Source organism: Lutjanus erythropterus, chromosome 4, assembly GCF_056507025.1.
Source record: "Lutjanus erythropterus isolate fLutEry1 chromosome 4, fLutEry1.hap2, whole genome shotgun sequence".
NCBI classification, from domain to species: domain Eukaryota; kingdom Metazoa; phylum Chordata; class Actinopteri; order Lutjaniformes; family Lutjanidae; genus Lutjanus; species Lutjanus erythropterus.
This window is the reverse complement of record NC_139320.1, coordinates 11,625,946-11,651,941: the sequence shown is the minus strand read 5'-3', so window position 1 is coordinate 11,651,941 and position 25,996 is coordinate 11,625,946. Positions and strand designations below refer to the sequence as shown.

At 40.1% G+C, this 25,996-nt stretch overlaps 1 protein-coding gene across 1 annotated transcript in view; it reads right to left on the bottom strand.

The window, feature by feature from the left end:
• Window positions 1-25,996, bottom strand: part of grik4 (glutamate receptor, ionotropic, kainate 4) — a 331,077-nt gene that overhangs the window by 118,285 nt on the left and 186,796 nt on the right. Inside the window, exons 5-6 of the mRNA XM_084716969.1 lie at window positions 15,915-16,080; window positions 2,962-3,140 (exon numbers count right to left, since the gene is read on the bottom strand). Coding sequence (XP_084573095.1) covers window positions 2,962-3,140; window positions 15,915-16,080 — 345 coding nt within the window. The remainder of the gene's footprint in view (window positions 1-2,961; window positions 3,141-15,914; window positions 16,081-25,996) is intronic.

Sequence of the window (25,996 nt, the reverse complement as noted above, 5' to 3'; positions counted from 1 at the left end):
GCAAATTGTCATTAGTTATTGTTCGACCAGGGTTTAAAATCTGATTAATCCAAAGGTGGGAGGTGCCAAAATCACTGTCCAAGTGCTACATGCTTAACACCATGTCAAAAACAAGACAACAGAGGAACAAAGATCTCTCTTACAATAACAAAGATGAAAGTAGAAAAAGTATAGGTGCAATCATCCATCGAGTTTGACAAATTTGAAAAAACATGACAAAAACAGATCTTCATTTAGACCAAACGGCACACAGTAGTATTGAAAAGTTGAAAATGTAAGACAAGAGTGTTCAAATATGTGTACCACTGCTCAAATAGTGAGTTGTCTGTGACAGTATATTAGATAGGTTCAATCACTGTTTAATGGTCTATATGGTCTGAAGCTAAGCCTGTTATCCAAAAATGAAAGCCCACTGCAAGTACAGTGACTGCCTGCCTTACTGCCTGTCAGAGTCCATTAACAAATTACTCAATTAGCCGTTATCCTACGAAACAGACACTTACTAATTTTGCAAACATTCAGCATTCATTTTAAGTCTAATAAACAAGAATAGGCAAAGAAACAGTTGACCAGGATGTAAACTTGGCTTGCTGGCTGTAGCATTATTGTTGAAGAAGCCAGTATTTCAACTCAATATGTTTCTGTGATCTCTGATGACATATCATTTGTGATTTAGTCAAATGAATCTTACATATTTCTCCTTTAAAGGCTGTGAACTACTAAGCAGTGTGTGCCCATTCTTTCTCTTCTGTGGTCGAGATTTTTTCTGAAAATGTACCTTCACACGGCATGTAATAACTCAAAACAGTGCATCTGTTCCTTGCATGACCTGGTCTTTTAATACCAAACAGAAACTGACATTACAACCTAAATCAAACAAAATACAACCATAACAAGCAGCTGATGAAAACTATCCTTCTGGTCTTCTCTCAATACTTTCAAAATAAGCTTCCGTGCCTTGTTCCCTCACTTTTTGATCTTCTTGTTGTTCTAGCGCAGCTCTTGGTCAGAGTGCACATGGTTTGCACTGCCCTGATATACTGGGCTCACTATCTGTCCCACTCTGCTTCTGAACAGCTGCCCACAACAGTGGAGGCCTGACTGAACAAGATTACATTCAGAATGCTAACGCTGCTGACCTAAACCCCTCTGAATGCTAAAACCTCAGAGAGTGAGACCTTTGTCTGATGAGGGTTTGATGTAAGATGTAAACAGACAAATAAGGGGGAATGTCTCAAACGACAAAGGACGATTCTGTCCCTTTAGATGAGTCGGCCACTCTTATCATCATCTGAGACTGGCAAATATGCCGGCGCACTGCTTTGATATGTTTGGCAACATGGCACTCCGCATGAGAGACTGCAATGCCAACTTTTCCCCACGCTGCTGCAGGATTGTCTCTTGACAGACAGAGACAGACAGACAGCGTGACACATAAAGGAGACAAAAGAGTGAGAGATAGAGGGATGGGTACACAAGACCACACAGGGAGGGAGGTGTGAAGAAACAAAGTGAAATCGTCCTCTCAGCATTTGGGCAGAGAACAGAGCGCGAGAAATAAGGGAGCAACTAAGCAGACAAAGAGAGAAAAAGAGAGACATCCCACTGCGGGCTCCCGCTGCTCTGTGGCCCAGGGTTGCCAGGGTTGCCATGGTGACTGGATGACCATTGATGGCAGCCTGAACACTTGATTGAGGTGAGAGATTGAGACTGTTGTGAGACAGAGACTTTAATGGAGAGAATGAGGGAGGAAGAGGAGGTGGAAAGCAAAGAGAAGCATCTCTCCCTGTCCTTCCCTCTCCTCCCAACACCTCCACCCCCTTCTGTCTCCAGTTATTGTCGTCTCCACTCTCGCCACCCATCCATCGTCTTCTAGAAATAATGAGGTGTGTATTAATTACTAAGAGGCCATATGCTGCTGCCAAACACCCTCACTTCCCCAGCTCCCACAATCACCTTTATTGATGCCATCAAGGCTCTTTGCAAACATGAGTCTCCAATCAGGAGAAGCTCTGGCATTATGTTGGAGTCAAAGTATCTGAGGTCTTAATAATGTTCTGAGACGTTAATTATTGGTATGTGCCATTAGTGAAGAAAACACATAAAGGTCATATTGTGTGGAACTGACAGAAATAGCTGTCAGAAAGTTGTTTTTCAAACTCAGTGAACTTTGCATATTACATTGATAGCTATATTTTTTTATGTAAAATGTGTTTATGGAGGGGAAACGACAACAGATGGATGGATAAGAACATTAAAGAAACAGTCCACTTATTTGCTGCCCTGACATTAAGTGCAGCTTGTTTTAATCCATAACATGTACTGTATTAGTAAGTCTACAAAAGACTGCCTTCATTTTCTGACTCTCTTCTTACTCACACTAATCCACTTAACTGTGCAGAATTCCCACTTATGGAAGATGAATCATTGGAATACAACATGATTTAATGCCCTCATCCATATAATTTGATGTAACAGGTTTGTTAAATAAGATTGCCTCAGTTCATTTGTCTTTTATTTTGACACTATGTTTTTGACTCTAGGCTCTGTCACTCTATCTTTTTAAAAGCTGAACCCACCGCCAAAAGTGCATAAATTTCATGTAATCTGTCTTGCAACTCAAGGTGGCAAATTTATTATAACGGTGAAAAAGATACTTTCCTTTTTATATGTTCTGCACAATATACGTTGAGCCATGTGGGAAATACAGACTCTATCTCTTCAGGTCAAAGCTGAAGTCTAACTTCTTCCTCTCCACTTATACGATTACTTCTAGCCTTGAACACTTCTTGCCATCGGCATTTTTCAGTTACTTTTGCTTTTTGAGATGTATAAGAATTATATAAATGTGGATCTTGGGAATTTTTTCCTCAGTATAAAGCCAACCTGGTAGACTTGGAATAAAGACAAGTTATCAGTGCATAAATAACACAGTTATTGTGTGAATAACACAATACTAACCCGCTCCAGAATGATGTGTGACATGGTGGCATTGGCATCCACGATAATAGTGGCGGTCTTGTCATCTCGGATCTCCTTCAGGAGTGGGGTTGGGTCTTGGCTGTCATCAAGCATGCGCACTGACAGAGTCTCCTTGGAGATGAGGAACTGCCTGAGGAGCTGCTCCAGGTTCAATAAGCCTGCCGGTAAGACACGCGCACACACACACACACACACACACACACACACAGACACAAAAACACATAAGAGGGTTAGTTGTAATGAAGGGAAGACTCTCCTTAGGCAAATGGAGCTTTACAGTAACATTTTTTTTCCCTCTAAGTTAAGAAAATACTTAGTCAAAAAGTTAGGGAAAGTCAAGTGCAAGGGTGATCAAAGTTTTGATGACTGAGTGCCAATTTATGGAGCCAGCCTATGATTGAAGGCCACATCAGGAAAATCCATGAACTTCTCATGTAGGATTTGTGATTGGTCTCATAATAACTCCTTGAGCACCGAATTCCCCTCTTTAAACTGTATCTTAAGGCTGCAGATCACATTATAACTTATTAAATTCAGCCCTGGACCTATTTGTTTGATGGGGGATCCTTTCACTACAAGCCAAGTAGAAAACAGGTCAGTTTTAGTCCCACTTCCTACAGTACTTTATGCTGTTTAGGCTCATTATTAGAAGGTAGGTTAGCTCAATTTATGTTAATAATTAACATGAAGATACCCGTTGCTCAGACCGTTAAACCAAACTCCATTATAAAAGCGCATATTTTATGATAGGGCCATATTTTTTCACACTAAAAATTTTGCTACACCATCATACACCACCTTTTTTTTATTTGCTTTGATCTATAGGGACAGCTGTCATACGTGTCATTTACTCAGTAATGTTGTTAATTAACCTTTGATGAAGTGAGAAGATGTACACGTATTAACTGGCACAGCACTTGTATAGCACTTGCTTTAACCTTATGACATACCACTGAGCAGGATAGATAGGGGGTACATAACAAAACCTTCAAAACGTGTTTATGTGCAAATTATTTCAAAAGTTTTGATTTTTGAAATACATGAATTATCTATAAATAAATAAATAAATAAATAAATAAATAAATAAATAATCTGGCCCTTGAGGTGTGGCAAAGTAAAACCAGATCCATTTTTCCTGAAACCTCTTTTTCTCCTCAACCAGCTATTTTTCTGTGGCAGATTTTCCATCTGACCTCCACTGCAAACAACATACTTCTCCACTGAAATCACCAGCTTTAATTAACAAGCATCGATGACAGAACGTAATTCCAACAACACTCGCAAAGTGCCACTATAGTCACCATGCAGCCAGTAGCTTTCTACAAGTTGACATTTCTCACCTGACAGATGCAGTTTGACGCAGTAGTGTATTAAAAATGTAGGCTTTTGAAAGTCAAGGTATTGAAATGGCATAAAATGTGTGACAGAAGAGTGTGAAAGAAGTCTTATGAGCTGATTTACTAATGAATGAAGTAATTTCAGGAGAACTTTATGTATTACGCAGATGCATTGAAGTTTGATTGAGGACAAAAGAGGAGGAACACAAAGTGAAGCACTGTATAACTGCCACACAATTCTGAAGATGTCCTCCTGTTGTGGTGTATTTAACCCCTATATTGTAAACTATGTATTTCTGTAGTCACATTTGCATGTCACATGCAGGGCCTTCAATTCTGCTTCAGACTGTTTGGTCTAAAGCAGAGGTTTTCAGAGTGGGAAGGCTACCTGCCAGGGACTCAAAACAGTTTTGGGGAGGCTCAGTGAACGATGAAAGTGAAAAAAATGACATTAGTTATCAAAAGGTGGAGGAGCGGGGGAAAGGGGAAACATTTTCATCCAAAGAAGCATTTTTTAGAAGACAAGTTTCATCAAGGATTGTTAAAATTCTTGATGAACTGTTTCGGCAGGTGTTTTTTTGTACCATAATATAAAAGGGTTGTTTTTTTGGTTGTTTGTGTCTTGGGTTCTAGATGACACCCTTGTAATATAAAAATGTTCTCGGTAGACCTTCTTAAAAGGTTCTAATAGAAACCAAGCAGGTTTTCACATTGGGACAAGCCAGAAAAAAATCTTTATGGTTGTGGTTCGCACCTTTATGTGTATGGACGTCATGAACATCCTCTGTCCTCAAGTACAAACAAATGTTCCGCATTTGTATTTCTGCCACATTTGACAACAATTAAGCCATAAGAAACTTTTCCATGCAGAACAAGTGGGCTGATTACCTTTAATTACAATTATTGTAAAGCCATCAAACACAAAGGGACGTTTCAGCAACTTCTCTTGTACTCCATCCCATGGTAATAGACCATTTGACTCCAGTGAGGTAAGAGGGATTTGCCCTAATTAAAGCATAGCCGACTTAATCAAAGCACTCCCGGCAGCATTTTACCAGTCACTTTGCATCCATATATTAGCAGACCTGGAGAAGTTATTGGGCTAATTTTCCATAAAGGAGTTTAAGTTAATTCATGAGGCTGATTCCAGTGAGGAAAAATAAAACCTGAGTGAATCTGAGAGTAGTAAACCACAGCATGATGGTGTGACAGTTACATTGGTCTCACCTTGGCAATTTGGCAGATCTCATCACACTCATATAACATTTCCTGATAGTGGCAAGGAGAGTCATATGAGAAGGACGTAACTTTGTGGAGAAGGACTTGCATTACTTGAGCCTCCACCTGCTTTTTCCATTACAAAGTAATAATAAAACAGCACTCCAGAACTGTGCGTCAACAGACATTTTATGTGATTTTTGCCATGGCGACAGCAGAGTAGTTCATCTGTCACACTGAGTCCAATTTTCCATGTGGCAATTTTAAGTTATCAAGCTGACTCCTTTAGCTTCTTCACAGCACATTAATGCAAGCTACAGCACTGTCCCAGTCACCAGCATCATGTCTAATAGCTTCTGCAATTATGTCTCAGTGTCGGCTTGTCTTTCAGCCTGTCTGTACGGCAGTATATCGCCATGTGTGTTTGTCTTCCTGTACCTGGCTACCTGTGTCTGTGCACTCATGAGACATCACTCCAGGCTGCCGCTTGCTTGCCTGCCTGTGTCTCCAACCTGTCAGATCAGCTTCCTCTGTAGTATAACGCAGAATAAATTTGATGAGCTTGAAATAGCTTCTGCTAAACCGCCCCCCTTGTCTGCCTGCTGCATCGAGCCTCCATAGCTCCGTGCACGGCATCAAATACAATTTCACGTCAAGTTCATGACATTAGACGGTGCACTGTACTAGATGTGGCTGGCTAAAGAGCATACAGACACAGTCACACACAAATAGAATGACACATGCTAGAAAAGCTCATATTCTCTTTAGTGTTCTGGCTGCACAGGATTCAAAGGGGAGTCAGTCCACAGTTTTTTCCACCAGGGAGCTTTACAGCAACCATGTTGTTCCCTCACTGTTTGCTCTGTTGAAGCAGATTCAATCAAATGAAAAACATGCAGCTGAATGAAAAAAAATGTTTTTTCTTTAGTCAGACTTGTAAAGGTCTCTGTGCAGAGAAAATAAATTCTGTGGGAGGGTGTGTGTTTGTGTGTGTTATCCTATAAAGTATGTGTCTTTTCCACAGAATTTGAGGTGGCCTGTGTGTACGCATGCTCTCCTCTCTGTCTTATAATAATGACAGTGATACCTTTTATTTAATGGTGCCTTTCACTGCACTAAGGGTCACCTTACATCATATAATATCTGTAATAAAATATACAATAAACAACAAAGCACCTCTAATAAAACATCAGTACAATCATATAACACCTATATCACCTCACATCAATCAGGACCAAGTTTAAGACCTTGAGAACGAGGACATTCTCAAGACTTGGGTTCATTATTAAGATGAGAATTTGTTTTAGGTTAAAGGGAAGGCACACCCAAAAATCAAAAATACATATTTTTCCTCTGGCCTGTGGTACTATTTATTCATTTAGATTGTTTTGGTGTGTTGCCATGTTTTGGACATTCCAGCCACAGAGATGTCTGACTTTTCTCAAATACAATGGGACTAAATAGCACTACATGTGGCAAAAAAAATGCATTCGGAAAACTCAACAGGAATGTCTTTTTCCAGAAAGCCTGACCTGGTTACTCAAGATAATTCACAGACCCTGTTGTGAGAGGTTTCATTTCTCTAGAAAAAAAGACAGGAGGTGTGAAGTGGCTGAGGAGCAAGTTTGTAACTTAGTGAGAATTTATAAGTTTAGGATTATATTAGGAATATGAGTTTATATTCTGTTAAAATGAACAAAATGTTCAGATGAGTTGTTGTTTTTTTCCGGCATATTCAGAATCAATACTCTTCTTTCCATTAGCATTTAAAAGGCAGCTCACTTCGTATCCCAAAATATATTTTTAAATAATAAAATTAGTATCATAAACATGCAACTACTGGTCGATTAATGGCCTGTACTTACATCTACTGATGGACAAGGAAAATCTGTGCATTCCTGTGTAGTTTCAAAATACACCACACACACACGCACACATGGAAAAGACACGGACAGGAAACAATCAATGCATGCACTCTGGCATTACTGGCAGGTGCTGCGTCAGTTGAGAACACATGGGTGCAGGTCTTGTTGTGGAACATCTATTAATGGTTCTGGGCGAGTCTGAATTTGACTGATAGATAACTGCGAGGTGTGGACCCATGCAGAGCTCTGCAGAGAAGAGACAGCCTGCGGTCTACGCAGACACTGAAATCACAAAGTATCTTAAGTTGGGTCTTGAGCTCTTGGAGACCATCCAGACTATTGTGCATGTGGAAAAGGTTTTTAGCCTTGGAAGTCTTGTAAGATGAATCAACTATCCATCATTATGTTTTAAAAAACTTCTCCTCCCTTATGAAAGAGTAAAAGAATCAAAGTGATTGGAAAAACCTGTATACTTTCATAGTTTGTATGTGGGCATGTGTTTAGAGAAGCTAACTGCTTCATCAGTTGCATTATGAAACATATTATTAATTAATTAAATAAATAACTTAATTATTAATGTAAACTAAACAAGCTCTTGTTTCATTGTTTTCATAGTGGCAGCTGAGCTGTGTAACACGATTCTGTCCTGTTTGCTGTCATATTGTCAGAACAACATAAACAAAAGTAATGTACACCCAACACAGATTATATTTATAAGCATGTTTTCATTTGTGTGTAATTTGTGAGTTGGACATATTTCTACGGTAGCCCATAACGGACAAACCAGACACTAGCTCTACATAGGGCCTTTCACATTCTTTGTGAGATACACAACCACCATAGTTCCTCTTACAAGCTTGGAAGGGGAGAGTGAGAGGGTGTGTGCAATCTGCAAGCTCACCACTAGATGCCACTGAATCATGAAACACTGGTCCTTTAAATTCCCAATAGTTTATATTCATGTTTACTATCTTGCAGTCTTTATCGAGGAAATGCATGATATCAAACAAGGTCCTCACAAGTTTACAGAAGTACAAAGTTGTGTGTTAGTAAGACCAAACTCCCTCATTGGCATGGGCGACACATGACTCCAGCTCTCTCTAAGGCACACGGATAAAGGTGAGGGCTGACATTCAAGCCAGGCAACCACTCATTTACCTTTCACATACTGTCACCACAGGGTGCCTGCAAGATTACACACGCATGCACACACACACACCGACAGACAAAGTACCCCAAAGCAAATCCTGCCGTCACACAGAGGTGCTGGCAGTGTAAAAACATTAACCTGTTAATGTGACACAGCAGCTGAATATGAATTCCTCGACAGGTGTAGGTGAATAATACATAATGACACCTTCGGTCACAGACAAAGCTTTTAACACAGACCCAAAAGCCCCGATGACAGCCGCACATTATGATGACTCATCATTTAGCCTTGAGCAGGGAGTTAAGGCCTAGTTTTATGACTTTGCCAATGTTGGAGCCGTCACTTTAAAATGCTGTAGACCATGATCATGTGTCAAAACATTCAAAGAGTGCCCGGGCATATTCCCCTGCCCATTAACCCAAATAACCATAAAAATAGAATCATCAATACTGACTATAATCCACCTGTCACACAGCGGTGGTGCTGATCTGATGTGCTCCTGCTGATCAGTCCTGTTCTCTCTGCAAACACCATTCATATTCATTCTTCATGCTGCACACTGGAAGCCGCAAATGACTTATCCTGCAGAGAGCTTCATTTCTCGGTTTCTCAGCTTGAGTGCGATATTACTGCATGAGGAGTTGAAGTGCTGAATTGCAAAATAAAGGACCGAGATAGATGCCTAGAGAAAACGGCAAAAGGTAAAGATAGAAGAGTTAAAGTAAACCTCTTCTGTTGCAAAAGTGCCCTCTATAGAGTGATTCGCAGAGGATAGTTCTTGAAAGGCCTCTGGCTTTTTATTTTGTCTTTAGGATAGCAGTGAAATCAATTATAGGAGGAGAAAGGCAGGGATGAAATGCACAAAAGCTCCCTGCTGGTTTTAAACCCAGAATGTCCTAGTCACATGACAAACTCCTCTAGACCACATGGCTGTCAGAAGAAGTCTCTTTATGTGTATTTTTTTTATGGTTACGTCCAACAGATGAGAAATTAGCCTAAATCCCATGTCACTTTTAAGTAAAGGCTTTGCATTTCTGTCTAGGAGAACAGTAGAGTTCAGCAGTTCAATCCCTGGCTCCACTGAGTCTGCATGTTGAAGTATCCTTAGGCAAGATACCGAACCCATATTTCTCTCAAAGGCATAGCCATCGGTGTGTGAATGTGCATGGATGAGTTAGTTAGTTCCTGATGAGCAGTTGACTCCTTGCATGGCAGCCTCTGCGTTCAGTGTGTGACTGTGACATGTAGTATGAAGTGCTTTGAGTGGTCAGAATACTAAAAAAGGACTATATACACATAGTTTACCAAACTCTACCCTCTCTCCTGATGTGCTTCATTTACTCAGTAAAGTTGGAAACTGGCATCTGACACACACTGCCACGAAACTCAGATCAAACTGTCAAACTAGACAATGCTGATCAAATATGAATCAATATTCTGTCACTGCACTGCCTATTTCTTCCCTAAAATGTTTTCATAAACATATTTTAGTGTACTATTTAGCTGTAATGTAGTGACCAGGTGGCCACTATTTTGTGTCCAATTCCACACTGAGGCTCCTGAAACTCAGATCAAACTGTCAAACTAGGCAGCACTGTTACTACATTGCCCATTTCTTGCTTAAAAAGTTTTCAGAAACATATTATATTGCACCATATAGCTGCAATACGAGAAAATTACTTGATTTGGAACTTAGTTGAAAATGGATAGCAGATAGGGACTCACATGCATTAACATGCAGCACCTAATTTTGAAACGCTCAGAGCATTTTGACCAAATTTAGGTTCAAAATCCCAAAAGTTGGTTTTCAGCTGGAACCAAAAAACAGCGGGTTCTCCTTGAGAATAAAAGTATGTGTGTCATATTCTATTCTATTGTGCTTCCTCTTGATTACAATGGTTCCACTCAAACTTCATGGAAACATAGGCTGGTTCACTGGATAGCACTAAAGTTCCAACAATCTCGAATCAAGAATCAAAGATAGTTTGGTGGTAGGGGCCAAAAGAGGGAGTGTGACTTCATTTTCTGTTCAGGATGCCGTTACTCTACTATATCTTTACACAGAGATAGTTGCTTGCTGACATTTAGTGAGACTGAATGTTGTATATTGCAGCTTAATTACTACAAAGTGCTGCTGCTCCCAACCCCGCCACCATCACCTTGACTACTGACACGACTGCTTTCCACATCAGGATCATTAGTAGCCACGGTGTAATTACTATTATCAAAGTCATGAGGGACCCTCCCCTGCAATTACTATGTTCCCGTCATTCTTGCATCTTTGTATACGTTCCTTTTCACAAGTCATTGAACACTTGACTAACAGTGATAACAGGTTTCTGATGCGTTACCACATAGACTGTGAAATGTGGGGAGACAGCAGGTCAACCCTAAAAACTGTGAGTAATAGAGAATTGTAATTTATTAGATGACACAGGCAAGACATCATTACTAGGAAAGAGAGCAATTACATAGCTTAAGGCACTCAGTATAAATGATAAGATTACAGTGGAAACAACAAGTAGTGAGGTGTGTTTTTCTGCTGTAGCTGCAGTAGAACAATGCAGTGAGCTAAAATGGCAAACCCTGCTCTCCAACTGTGCCTATCAAAGGTGGGGAAAACTGCTCTGCAAGCATTTGAGGCCTACTGTTTGTTGAACTTACAAAATCCTGTACCTGCACTGCAGCTCCAGTGAAATTTCAGAGCTTATTGGATGTTCTCTTTCAGCATATTGACAGCTGCACCAATCACCTCCCTAATGAAAGTGCACTGCTGTAGCACAGTGCCAGGGAGTGTAGGAGCATCATGCATGTTAATGTGTGTGTTTTGCACAGTGTATGTGTGTATGTGCATGCATTTTCATGTATGTCTCTTCTCATTTACCACAGCCATAGCCACACGACATGTGGGGCCACCCAGCGGGGCCAAAAATTCAACCACGTGGACAGTATTCTGGGCAAATGTTACAGTACTGTGGCTGCTATTGCACACACTGCCATCAATATTGGAGGTTAGCTAGATTAATGTCCGTCCTGGTGTGCCCCATGCCTTTGGGCACAGCTCCACCTCCACTCCTGCCTCCTCAGCCATGGCTGGAAAATATTCATGAATTGGCCACGCTCTATTAGGCTGTCACTGGCTTGGGTGATTAATGAGGCCGGCACATGTGGACGAGCCACCGACAGCAGGCTGCCAACCGACCAACTGACTGCATGAGCCGACACGGGAGGGGCGGGGCTCGACGAGCTGGAGCCAAAGTCAAATGGGTTCCAGCTGATGCTGCTGCTGAACACAGACCTTTACACACACATACACGAATACAAACACACACAAATCTAGGCATGCTGCCATTTGCTGCATTTTCTGTTGAATGAATGAGGGTCACACGAGAGTGCAATCAATACAGCCTCGTCATTTCCTGGACCGTCTCCCTGTTGTTGCAAATGTACAATTCTAGAGTGGTTACCTCCTACCCTCACCTCACCCCAATCACCACATTCACCTCTCCCAAATCCAGAGATTACTTTTACTCCCTACATTTTAACACAATTATCTGCACTTTCTACTCCTTACATTCTCAAGAGAGGTTTGTTATAGTACTTCAGTTTTTATACATTTGAGGGAAATTTTTGATTATTTTGTATTTAGCATTTTCGCGTGCCACCTTCGACATGTGGACAGATTTCGGCCTAAAATGATGGAACAATAACACATAGAAAAGATGATTCCTTGGTATATCCATCAGTGCATATCACACACGACAGACGTGACAAGCTAAAAACAATTTAAAAGATGTAACAAGACAAAAAAGACATAACAGGATGAAAACAATGTGAAAGATGTAACAAGGAATAGAAGAGGTAACAAGACAAAAAAGACTAACAAGACATAACAGGACAACAAAGACATAACAAGACAAAAAGATTAAACACAACAAAAAAGACATAGCAAGAAAAAAGACAACAAGACGTAACAAGAAATAACAAGGCGTAAATTACATAATGAATTGACAATTACATAAAAGACGGAACACAACAAAAAGAAGCAACAAGACATATATAACGTTACAAGACAAAAAAGATGCAACAAGATAAAAAGACAAAAAACAAAAAGACATCAGACAAAACGGCATAAGACGTAAAAGATGCAACAAGTTGAAAACGATGTTGAAGACATAACAAGACAAAAAGACATAACAGAATGTAAAAGATGCAAAGACACATAAACAGCGAAAAAGTCATAACAAGCCAAGAAGATGTAACAAGACGTAACAAGATATGAAAAATGTAATGAGATTAAAAAGATGCAAAAAGACAAAAAGATGTAACAAGACGTAATGACGATAAGATGTAAAAGACATATCAAGACTTAAAAGAGGCAATGTGTTCAAAACTATGTAAAATATGAAACAAGACAAAAAACATGTAACAAAACATAAAAGACTTCATGAAACAAAATTGATGTAAAATACAAGACAACAAGACAAAAAAGACATATCAAGACAAAAAATCAAAAAGACTTAACAAGACAAAAAAGATGTAACAAGACGTAAAAGTCCTAACGAGTAGCAAACCATGAAAATTATATGGCAAGACAAAAAGACTTAAGACAAAAAAGATACAAGATGTAAAAGATGCAACAAGAGAAAAAGGAGGGTACAAGACAAAACAGAGAGGCAGAATGGACTGCGTAGAAAATATGAGGTTCAGTTAGCTTTGCACAGAAACAGACAGTAAAAATGTCCTTCAGAAGGTTACTTTTTTACTTTGTGTACATTCCAGAGCCTGTACTTTTTCACTTTGACTTGAGTTAAGTCTTTTTACACAATTATCTGTACTTCTTATGGAGTAAAGCAGTGTATTTTTGCCACCTTTGCCCACATCTGTCAAACAGCATCTTGTGGCATTGCAGTTCTCCTCTCCTCTCCTCAGACTCACCTTGGTATCTTCCATCTGCCTCTTTCCTCATTTCATTTCTTTTCATATCATTTAATTTCCTTTCCAGTTCTCTCTTAGCCCAGTGACACAGAGTAAGAACCTCCCCACCGACCCCACACACCCACACACAAAACCAGGGGGAAGAAGAGAAGTAATGTTAAAATGAGTTTCTTTTCTCCAAACCCGCCTATATTAAAGTCAGAGGGTGCCTAAAAGGTTGACTTGTTATCACTATTCTTGCCAGAGCTGTATTAATCAACTCTCTGTGGAGTAAATGTCACAGGAACAGAATCTGAGCCTTGAACTGGAAGAATGACTGACAGGTACAGGACACCTAGAAGGAAAAAACAACTGGTGATATATTTCTGACCCTTGCAGTTATAATGGGTAATATAATCAGGTTGGATTCAACTACAATTAGACACACAGTACTTTCAATTAGTTTAATTAATTCTTTCCAGCAGAATTTTTCAATTCTGCATAATCAAATTGGCAAATTCTATGAAAGAAGAAACCTCATATTTGCATGAATTTACTGTAACTGAATTTGCAGACACAGAAAATTTGGTTTAACACATGAAAAATGTTGCTTTAAGGGACAAATCTTGTCTTAAAGGTTATGAATGAAAGGAGACTCCAAAGTAAAGTCCAAGAGACAGTCAAAGAGAGAGTTGAAAGCCAGAAGAACTGAGAATTGCGATAGGCAGGGTGGGCGGTTCACAGTGGCTCATTGCCATCTCTAGGCTGTCTGACACATGGTTGATGTCTCAAGCCTATTTCCTTTCTTCAAAGCCTTGTGCTGATTAGGGAAAAGGTTAGCGGGTGCCACTCAGGGTCATGGCGCCTTTGTCTGGGGAGTTGTAATTACTGCTTGCTGGACTACAAGAGGGTGGGAACAGGCCATGATTTAATCTTTCTCTCTATTTACGAAAATAACTTCCCTTGAGGAGATTTTCAAGCTTTTTTAAGGTCATTCAGTTTAGTATCTTTAGAATCTAATGAGTGCCTTTGACAAGGAGGCAGTCAGATCACTGGTGAATACAGCTGCAACCTCCATCCTCTGTCTTTTTTGTCTGTTTTTAAAAAGATAGTTTGGATTATTTGAAATGGGGTTGTATGAAGTACATATTGATAGTCAGTGTATTACATAAACATATTTTAGCCACTTAAATGCACAACATAAATTCTGCTGCTACGGTTCTCTCTTACATTAAAATAATAATAAAAGGTGAGGTTTCATGATGTTGTATAGTGGCGTGGGATCATGGGAGATTCTGTCTTCACTTTTAAACAACCAACATATGAAAATCTATCTGACATGACTCAGGCAGAAATCAGGTTCAGGGAAGAGGTCTTATTGACACTACATTTAGTCACATTCACTGACTGCCTTCCTCACTCTCTGATGTTTCAGATGTGTCCTGTGTTTTCCTGGAACACACTGTTACTTTGAATAACCTGCAGATTTCTCTGTGTTTGAAGATTGCTGGAAGCACTGGGAACAACTTAAGTACAAAACTCAACAAAATATATAGCATATATTACGTCTATTTGACTCATTTTTAGACATTTTAATGTGACAATGTTACATATTATAGAAAAAAAAGCAAATTAAATGCCACTACATTATATAATAGAATATTTTCACAGCTTTACTGACTTCAAACAGCCTTCTCTGTTGGGAAAATGCTGTTATATCAGCCAAACACTGCTCTCAACTCAACTCTCAACTCCACCAGCAAAAACATTTTACCTGGCAGAACTGAGGTGTTGCTGGTCACCAGTAGACAAGCAACTCCTGTGTTCTGTAAGGTAAAATGGCTGATTTCACCAAGAGAGAGAGGGGCATTTGATTTATATAACAGTGGTACATTGCTCAGCTTCTGTACTGCCTCTCCAAACTGGAAGGTGGTTGAACTCTATAACCTTATATAACCCCACTTAAAATAATCCAAAGTATACTTTTAAGAAGATGCATTTGGATCATCAGCAGGCAGTGTTTAAGAATTCATGCAGGTGGAGGGAAGATTAACCACGAAGCAGTTTGATGTGCTGTAGCATTATCTGAATTTAAGGATGATGATGATGACTTTGCAAGGAGAAAGGATTCCTCAGTAAATGTTATTTATTTTGGGATGCAGTTGTCGGGCATGCTACTGTGAGGGAGCTTTAACTGTGGAGTGCAGCAGCTGCTTCAGAAGGGAGCGTGTCACAGGGTGAGATGTTGATAAGCACTGCATCTGTTGTCAGAACACAGTCGGCGTGCGTGCGAGAAGCTTATGCGTGCTAACACGTGTTAAAAGAGACCAGACATTAAACAAAAATGTTTGCACTTTGTTGGCAGACGTGGGGAAAGCGTGTGAGCATTTCTCCCCAGGTGTGTATCATTGTGTTTTGTCGTGAGGGTGTGAACGTTGTACTCACAGTCAGCCTGTGCACAGATGAGGCAGGCGGTGGTGCTGTTAAAGAAGGTGAGGAGGCCGGCCACGGCCAGGCTGATGTCAGTGTTTGTTGGCCTCAAGTCCAGAGTGGTGAACCGGGGGAACTGAACCTTTAGAATGTCCTCTGGAGCCACCTTGACATAGGGCACCTGCACAGAGAGGCTGGTGTCAGGCTATCTGTTGCATTTTAATCATCTGCAGTTGATTTTGACATTTTCCATTCATGTGCATGTTTCAAAATGCAGGAGACGTCTGTAGACAGGACAACCGTAGCAGAGACAAAAGCAAGAGAAAATGTGTGTGTGAACTGCAGAATAAAAATAGTATGATGCCAGCAGACAGCCAGAAGAAAAAATACCTCTGTAGAAATCGGTTTAATCTGTTATGATAAACAGCAAGCAAAGATAACCCAGGGGTCTGTGGTAATGTGCATATACAGAATACACATATTTCTCAGTGACTGAGGCACTGACGTTCATGTTAAGTACAAATGTGGTTCTAAAAACTTATTTTTGTTCAGCCCACACGAACAAGCCCTTGTTAGAGAAATCTTCAGTGTGACACCCCCTCACACACTGTTACAAAACATTTGTTTACTCGGCTCTCTGGAGCAGCTCAACTGTGTCTTTCAGGTGACATTTTTATAAGACACACGTGCACACGCATGCACACACATGCACACACACACACACACACACACACGCACGCACGCACGCACACGCACACGCATGCACACACACACACACACACACACACACACACACACACACACACACACACACACACAGTATCACAGCATTTTTGACCAAATAAGCCACGTAATGAAGTGATATTTTCAGGATGAATAAAGGATTATTATACAAGAAAAATCTGGGAGTCACCATAGATGATGTTAAAATTTAATATAACTGTTCATTCCCACGTCAAACTGTTAGTTTTACCTTTCAAGCACTGTTCATTGCATCCTAATTGGGGAACTTGGCTTTGTACTCAAGCACATGGAATAAAATGATGAACAGCATAAAAGAAACTCAGATTATTATAGAAGAAGTACAAAATAATAGCTCAAGTGCAATATTAATAAATCTAGATGAAAAGCCAGAAAAGGCTTTTGATAGCATCAATTAGAAATTTCTCTGGCAAGTACTTGGAAATTTTTTTTTTTTTAACAAAGAGTCAATTAAATGTATTAAATGTATTAAAACATGACATCAAGAACCAACTGCAAGAGTTAAGAGACATGAAAATATGACCAACAGACTGAGATAGATCTACGAGACAGGGCTGTTGTCCTAGCTCAAGCAACTCAACAAAGCAAAGATCTCAGAGTTGTAGAGGTGGGGGATTTGGAGCATATCGTATGACTTTTTGCAGATGATGTAATGTTCTTCTTAGAAAAAAAAGGATACAGGCTTACATAAATTAATGAGTCTATTGGAATCTTACATCCAATACTCAGGATATAAACTCAACATTTATTTCCGGCACTATTGTCCCTCTCAGAAAATGCAAGGACTGTACAACCTCAAGTGGCATTCAAGATCAATTGGGTATTTGGGAGTTACTAGCATCCTGGTAATGTCAAAACTCTATAAAGCAAATTATCACCCTATCAACCAAGAAAATCTCAGAGATTTGGAGAGATGGTCCACTTTACCACCAGACTTTAGTGCTAGAATAGAAATAATTGCATAGTTTATAGTTACATTGCTACTTCAACTGCTTTAAATTCCTCCACTAATAGATGTAGACTCAAATCATAACTTGGAAAAAAATATAAGAAATTATAGTAACCTTGTTTATAATGTTTATGTTGTTCTGTTTTCTTGTTTGTATTGTTCTTACGGTTTAATTTCCTCTTGTTTATATCTTGCCTGTTTACTCTATTCGATTCCTTATTGCTTTTTATTAGTGCTTCTTTCTGTTTTGCTATCCCTTTTGCTGCTGTGACATTGCAAATTTCCCTGTTGTGGGACTAATAAAGGATTATCTTATTTTAAGATTTATTTTGGGGGGGCAGCCTAGAATCAGATATGTGACTCTCCATCTTGTCAAAGACAATGGAGGCATAGCATTACCAAATATCAAGGAGTATTTCCATGCAGAACAACTTGGACTGCTTGTACATTGGTATAACTTAAATTATACCACAAAATGTTAAGATATAGAAACCCACATAAAAGGGTACAGACTTTTGTTTGGAAAAATAGAGGACAGAATCAATGAAATAACAGCACATACAAAGGAAATGTGGTTTGAATGGGAGACAGAAATGAGAGTCCTGAGATGAATGGCCTTTGACTCGACCTACAACATGAGATTTAAATACTGGACACATAAAGGCATCACAGCTTTGCACTGTGGTTGAAAATGGGAAGTGCCCGAGCTTTCAGAATCTGAGGGAGAAATATGACCTTGAGAATGAAGGTTTTCTTTAGACATTTGCAACTAAGGGATTACTATGGAAAATATATGAAGTTACAACCTTCCATTGAAGTGAAGTGTCCATAGAATACATAGAAGCAAAATAACTAGAAATTAAACAGAGACAATGAGGTTGAAATGCCAACTCTCAGCTTTAATTTGAGGGTGGTTAAATCCACATCAGATGAACAGTGTAGGAGTAGTAGTTCTTTTATAGTGCCCCTATTTTAAGAGAACATAATTAGACTGTCAAACACATATTTAAATAAGTAAATAAAGGTATCATCAGCAACTGAAACACTTTCTCAGTTGGACTGAGGCCATGTGACCAACCTGAACAGTCAAGAATATTGTTTCTGTTAGATATATGTATGTAGAGGATCACTGACCTGCATTGCCCAAATATGTTAAATTATTGTATATCATTCACCCAAAATGGATATAAACAGCCTCACACACAGCTGAAGCCATTAGTCAGCATCTTATCCTCATAATCACAGTTAAAATAATGTGCTGTTGGACTTATCAAAACGACAGAAATGGTTTCACTGTTCAAAATTTTCCCCCGTATGCCTGAAAACTATACACTTGAAATTAAACATTATATATTGACTATTAAAGTCTGAAAACTACCACATTAAACACCATAATAATCACATGTGCTTTGTCAGTAGTCAGAATAAAAGACAGACACAAAAAGTAAGTAAAAGAAAGCCAGCCAAGCCTTGAGTCAGAATCAATAAACACAGAATACTTCTATCCCAGCCTCATTGTGAGGCGTACAATCTTCAATGAAACTGATTACTGTTTCCACAGCATTGATTTACTGTAGCTATAGAAATATCTGTGTTTCTTAGCTGCTCCTAATGACTGTGTCATAACAACCTCTCTGTACTAACAGGTATGTCTCATCTCTGCTGTCAGAAGGGAGGTTTCAACGTTCCTTCAATGTTCCTTGAGCACGGCAGCCAGAGCTACCACCAAATCTACTGAATTTCAGGAGAATCTCGACTTTCATTCCACCCCAATTCAAACAGGCCTCCCATCTATTTTCCTGCAACGAAATCCATCTCTGCTTCAGTTCTCCATGTGACGATGTGAACGGATACACGCTGCCAGGGCTTACAGCGGGGAGAGGGGGGAGTGTGAAAGAGCGTGGCAGGTGTTGGGTCGGTCAGCTGGCCGGGCATTGCAGTAGAGCGCAGTGGGGCTTGAAGGGGATGCAGGAGGACATGCTGGGTCCAAGAGGAGGAACAGGGAAGGGAGCCTCTTCATCATGGCAGATTGCCTGTCTGTGTGGTTCCCAGCGCCCATACATTGCTTCCCACCTCGTCCCCATATCCCCTCGATTGGTTTTCCATCTCTGCCCATCAGGGCGTAATGGAGTCCCTGGGTGTCTGGATGGATGGAGGTGCGGCCGCTACTGACAGCCCCTGCTGGAACGCCATTCATTCCTCTCAAGGAGTCCTAAAACCTGGGTAATAGCTGTACACCACACTGGGGAAATGTGCCCCTCTTCAGGTGTGTCCTTCATCTTCCCTGCTGCGTTTGTACAATTTCTCACTACTTTTTCTCATTTCTGTCCCTTTCTCCCCTGTTTCTCTGCGTATCCCAGATTGTTTACTCGTTTTTGCTACTCACCCCCTTTCCCCCCATGCATTCTCTCCTTCCTTTTCAGCACTGTGGACCTGCGCTCCCTGACCCCTTTCACTTAGAAACCTGACACGCTTCGATAGGCTGTATCAGAGGCAGCAGGGGGCTTAGAAAGCAGCTAACACAAACGCATGCATATTCACACACACACACACACACACACACACACACACACACACACACACACACACACACACACACACAGATACATACACTTTGTCCTTTTCCATCTTATTGGCCCATTGGACCCTACTGCTAGAAACGCTGGCATCTCTGGGGAATTACTTGGCTCTGAGTCTTGATTCATCATCAAATTCCACAGCATGCAGGCTCCGTTCACATGGCAAATATCTAACTAGACATCCTGATCACTTCTACGAAAGAAGTTGTTTCTGGAAACATTTAATCAATGTGCATTTTTTAAAATGAAAATTCACTTAATCGTTGATATTTCTTTTTGCATTTAGCATTCACAAGGGAGCTGTAGGTAAAATATAGCTTACAGCAAGGCCTAGTTTATCTATACATCATGCCCATCTCCCCCTGGTAAGAGCAATATGATTAATTGGTTGTTAAACAGTGGGAGTCACTATCCTCCTCGTGTGCTGGAGTGACAAAGTGTTTTGAATCAAGATTGAGTTAAAACAGGGGTACTCAGAGCAAAGAAAATCAATCTCCACATTACTAACAGCAAGTTGTCAGCCGCATCAAAGTCGCCTGCCAGACTTCTTATCTGCAACCAACAGCTAGTATCAGTCACTCTGCTGGTCGATTAATCCTGAAAATAAAAACAGAAAAATCTTTCCTACATGTGTCTTTGCAGGGCACAGCTTCAAAGACTCTATGAACCTAACAGCTGCATCATTTTCAGGGTAGCTCTGCAGGAAATTCACAAGTTTGCCATGCCAGCAGTCCTGGGTACTAATCTACTTGGAGTCAATTTAATGCCAAACTGGCACAGCTTATCACAAATTATGACTTGCTGATTTAGTGTAATGCCTTTGTTCAGGTTTGTGGTAATTGTTAAAGCTGTGCTAATCAATATCTGTAATAACAATGGATCAAATGACTGTGAGTAATGTGAAATGCTTGTTGTGATGAACCTGCAGGATATCATCACCCAGCTCTGTAGTTCCCCTCAGTGTCTTTCATTTCTTAGCTACATATTTTTCTCAGGAATTGGCTGCTTGATAGACTGTTTGCCAACATGTTCATCAACTCTTTATGGTCATAATATGTCAATGTTGTGTCCATGGCCAAGAGGCAAACTGGAAGTGATGAAAACTGCAGTTCCTTGACCGACTACTTGAGGCTTGCTCCGAAAGTGAGTCAATCCCTATAGAGACTCATATTAAATTTGCAGCAAAAATATGTTTACAATCTGGTACAAAAAACACATTTGGGCTCTATATCTAATTTCCCTGTTCATGAAAACTGTGTGGAGGATGATTTTTTTATATAACTTACCTGCTTGAATCGTATTAAAGTTCCCATGAAATGACAAGCACTGTTTTTACTGCCTACATGTTTCCTGTTGAACAGGAAGCTGGGGAGTACGGTGGCCGACAAGTGCAAACACGCTGCATATACAGACAGGCGCTACAAATACAGAAACGCGCTGCATATAAGAAAACAGATGCAAAAGGAAATCGCTGCAAATACAGAAACGCGCTGCATAAACAGAAACGTGCTGCAAATACAGAAACGCGCTGCATAAACAGAAACGTGCTGCAAATACAGAAACGCGCTGCATAAACAGAAACGTGCTGCAAATACAGAAACGCGCTGCATATAGGAAAACAGATGCAAAACGAAAACGCCGCAAATACAGAAACGTGCTGCAAATGAGAAAACAAATGCAAAAAGAAAACGCCGCATATACAGAAACGCGCTGCAAATGAGAAAACAAATGCAAAACGAAAACGCCGCATATACAGTCACACAACGGAAGTGCTCCAGGCCTCTAGGGGCAGTGCTGAGCTTTCCCCGAGAGACAGACAACGGACGAATCAACCTGCGGAGGAGAGGAATAGGCCTACGTGAGAAGTAGAAAGTTATTGGTGAGAGGAAAATTGGAGGTGGGAGAGGCTACATGAAAAAGTACGTATTCTTTTTTCTTTTTCTTTCTTTCTTTCTTTTTTCCACATGTGGCCCTCATCTTTTACTGTATTATGAAAGTGCAGCTGATTTACATTTTTACATTTTTACATTTTTGTTTGTTTGTCGGATTTACATTTTCTGATTTTTTGCCTCTCCCGCCTCCAATTTTCCTCTCACCAATAACTTTCTACTTCTCAGGTAGGCCTATTCCTCTCCTCCGCAGGTTGATTCGTCCGTTGTCTGTCTCTCGGGGGAAAGCTCAGCACTGCCCCTAGAGGCCTGGAGCACTTCCGTTGTGTGACTGTATATGCGGCGTTTTCGATTTGCATTTGTTTTCTCATTTGCAGCGCGTTTCTGTATATGCGGTTTGCATTTGTTTTCTCATTTGCAGCGCGTTTCTGTATTTGCAGCGTTTTCGTTTTGCATTTGTTTTCTCATTTGCAGCACGTTTCTGTATTTGCAGCACGTTTCTGTTTATGCAGCGCGTTTCTGTATTTGCAGCACGTCTCTGTTTATGCAGCGCGTTTCTGTATTTGCAGCGATTTCGTTTTGCATCTGTTTTCCTATATGCAGCGCGTTTCTGTATTTGCAGCACGTTTCTGTTTATGCAGCGCGTTTCTGTATTTGCAGCGATTTCCTTTTGCATCTGTTTTCTTATATGCAGCGCGTTTCTGTATTTGTAGCGCCTGTCTGTATATGCAGCGCGTTTGCACTTGTTGGCCACCGTAGGGGAGGGACTTCTTGCAGACAACAGCATTTACAATACCAAAGCATCCTCCGAGACCAGTGAAGGCCAGTTTGACAACAGGGAATAGGGAACTTTCTTGCCAAGTTTGGCTCCAAGCATCACAGGGCTGAGTCGATCAGTTAGTGGTTAGCTAACTTACTTTAGCAACAAGTCAAGCTACCTGTCTGTCAGGAAATTCCATTAATGACCTCTGTACTATATTCCTTGTTGGTCTCAGAGGCTGCGTTCATCCTGGTGACTGGCTGTGGTCACTGGGAGGCTGCTGAGCCTGGTTGTGTTGCTCACTAATGGCAGCTAACAGTTATGAGTAGCTACTTAAGCAAAACGTAAGCTGCTAAATCTATCTGTCCACCAGGAAACATTGTAATTAAATAACTGAGAGTTGAAGCTGATCAATCAAAGGACATCAGAGTAGAAATCAGAAAATGTTTTCCTCTGTAAGATATGATCCAGTTTTACCCAAATCAGTGAATGAAGTTATAAAGTTGTGTTTGCTGAGAAACACAGTCTGCTCCTGTGAACAGATGTCCTCAATGCTCTGCTGTGTCATAAGCAAGAAAGTGCTTGATTGGATGCAAATTTAGTGTATGCCTCTGAGTGCAGGATGAGTCATCAACACTTTTCTTCCAGGAAAAGAACAACTCTTAAATACCAACACCAATCGAAACACCTGAGAATACCTACATGAATACTTAAATGTTTTGTCATTGTTGGGCCAGACACTGGCATATATGTTACATACAGCACAATACATATGTGATAAGAACACTTGAACATCAATACTGTCTTCATGAGAACTTCAAGGCTTAAAATTAAGCATAACTGAGGGCATGGCTGCTTTGAGTGAAAGGTGGGTACCGTGATAGATGGCTAGCTGATAGGTAGCTGTTGCTTCAGCAACACCCATGCTTCACCACTTTGCCCCTGTCCTAGATTTGTCCTGAGTTAGGTGGAGTCAGACACTGCCAAGATGGTGATGTCTGAAGCAACCACTCTTAGATTCACCAAAACAAAAACACAGGGTGACATCACACAGACTACGTCCATGTGTTAATACAGTATATGTTTACAATGGCCCCAAGTTGACAAAAAAAAAAAAAAAGCGAAAAAAGAAACATTAATGCTACTTTGAGGGTCTGTCTGTGTAGAATTGCTGAATACCAGCAGGCACAGCCTTCATTTTTCTTCAATCTGTAGTGACAATTACTACATGCATCTTTAACATAATTGAAAGGCAATTTAAAACGGTAAACATTTTGTGCAAAAATCATTTTTATGTTATATGTTTGTATGGTGTTATTCTACATCCAGATGGCTGATGTTTCTGAGTATAGTCATCTTTTATTCTTGGTTGTATTTTGTTCCCCAAAAAGGAAACATTGAATTTAAAGAAAATATTTCCTCCATCTGTCATAGTTTTGGGTTTTTGACTAGTCATTTCTTGTTTTTTTGTATTATTGTATTATTAGTATTTCCTCATGTGCCTTGGTTTATATCACTCCCTTTTTTTCTTTCTCTACATTTACCAAGTGTTTGTTTTCTGGACTTTGCCTGATTTTGTTTGATTTAAGATTTTGGGCCAGTTCTTCTTTGGATTGGTTGTTGGACTGCTTTCTAGTTTTGACTTGTTCCTACCTGACTATCCGATAACCCTCTTTACTTTTTGTTATTAAAACATTTGAACTGTACCTACTCAGCTCCCTTGTCTGCATTTTAGGTCTGTCATTTTGTTTAGCTACCTTTCTTCACATCACAACATCACCATCATGTGGTTAACAAATATTCCGGTCACAAATTCATATTAATTTAATGAAATATTATACATAGAAGCAGCAGTTAAATTCAAATTAAGTTTTGCCAATGTTAATCTATTTAGCTTAGGCACAAAATTATTAGAGGCAATGTAAACAACTTGTAGATACTAATAAACAAGCTGTAACTCAAAATTAGAAGGAAGTGTCTTTTAAAAGCATCTGCTCAGGGCTGTGCCACTATTGGTGTGGGAGTGAAACTAATTACATCTGAAAGTTGTGAAGGGAAGAAAATCTCAGGCAAACAATAAAGCCCAAGGTAACCGCTCCACTCTTAATAATCTGGTAGCTCCACTGTAAATAGGACTAAATGCCATGGTGACTCCTGTGGAGAAACAGAGGCAAGAGCCAGGGGAGTGATGGGTGGGTGAGGAGAGGCAGACTGAGTGCAAGAATGGAGAGAGCAGAGAGAAGGATGGGGAGAAACTGACAGTCTGACTGACAGAAGAAGAGGGCAATGAAGTGAACGACATAGAGGCTGAGACAGGGAGGAAACGGCGTACAGGACAGGAGAAGAAGAAAACATAAGCACATATAATAGATATAAACAGAGTGAGGAATGGCAAAGGGGTTGCAATCAGGACTCATTAAGTGGTCTCATTGAATTTAGCAGTTTAAAATTTGATTCTGCTGTCAAAGGCAATCTGTCTCATATTCTCCTCTTTATTGGTTCATTTCTCAAGACATACACTTTCAGGGGATTCAATAACAACATAGCCTAAGCATTTAGCTTTGTTATTGTTTGGTCTCTATGGGCTACAAATACATTTCACGTTAAAGCAGACTATTGTGGCTCTCATTAATTATTTAGGAGATGCAGTACTCATTTGCTATTAGAACAGGGAAGTCATAAAAGTTGTTTATGCTGTTTTCATTATGTAATGACTAGAGCTATTAGACTTCAATACTTTTTAGATGCTTACCGAAATGTCTCTAGCACCAAATATCAAAAACGGTCAAGTATGCAAAGTTTCCATTTAATAGCAGGTCAGATTATTCACAGTGCTTTGTTCAAAAAGTGGCTTTATTGGTGGAGGTTGTTTCAAGGTGCAGGATGTCCAGTTTTGGGTAATAGACCCTTGAGTTTAAAAGCTTACTATCAGACACCAAAACACTGCACAGTTGGACAGTTATCAAGGCAGCAATTATTTCATTTTCTGTCGCTATGATCAAGAGGTAAACTGCAGAAATTCAGCACTGACATGGATCAGGAATGTGTGCATGTTGCAGGTATTTGACTGTTCAAAGCACCACCTTGTAAGATGATGTTGCATTCTGGCAGAAGTTGAGCTAGCTTTAAATTTACTGCCAGACAACCCTGTGTTCCTT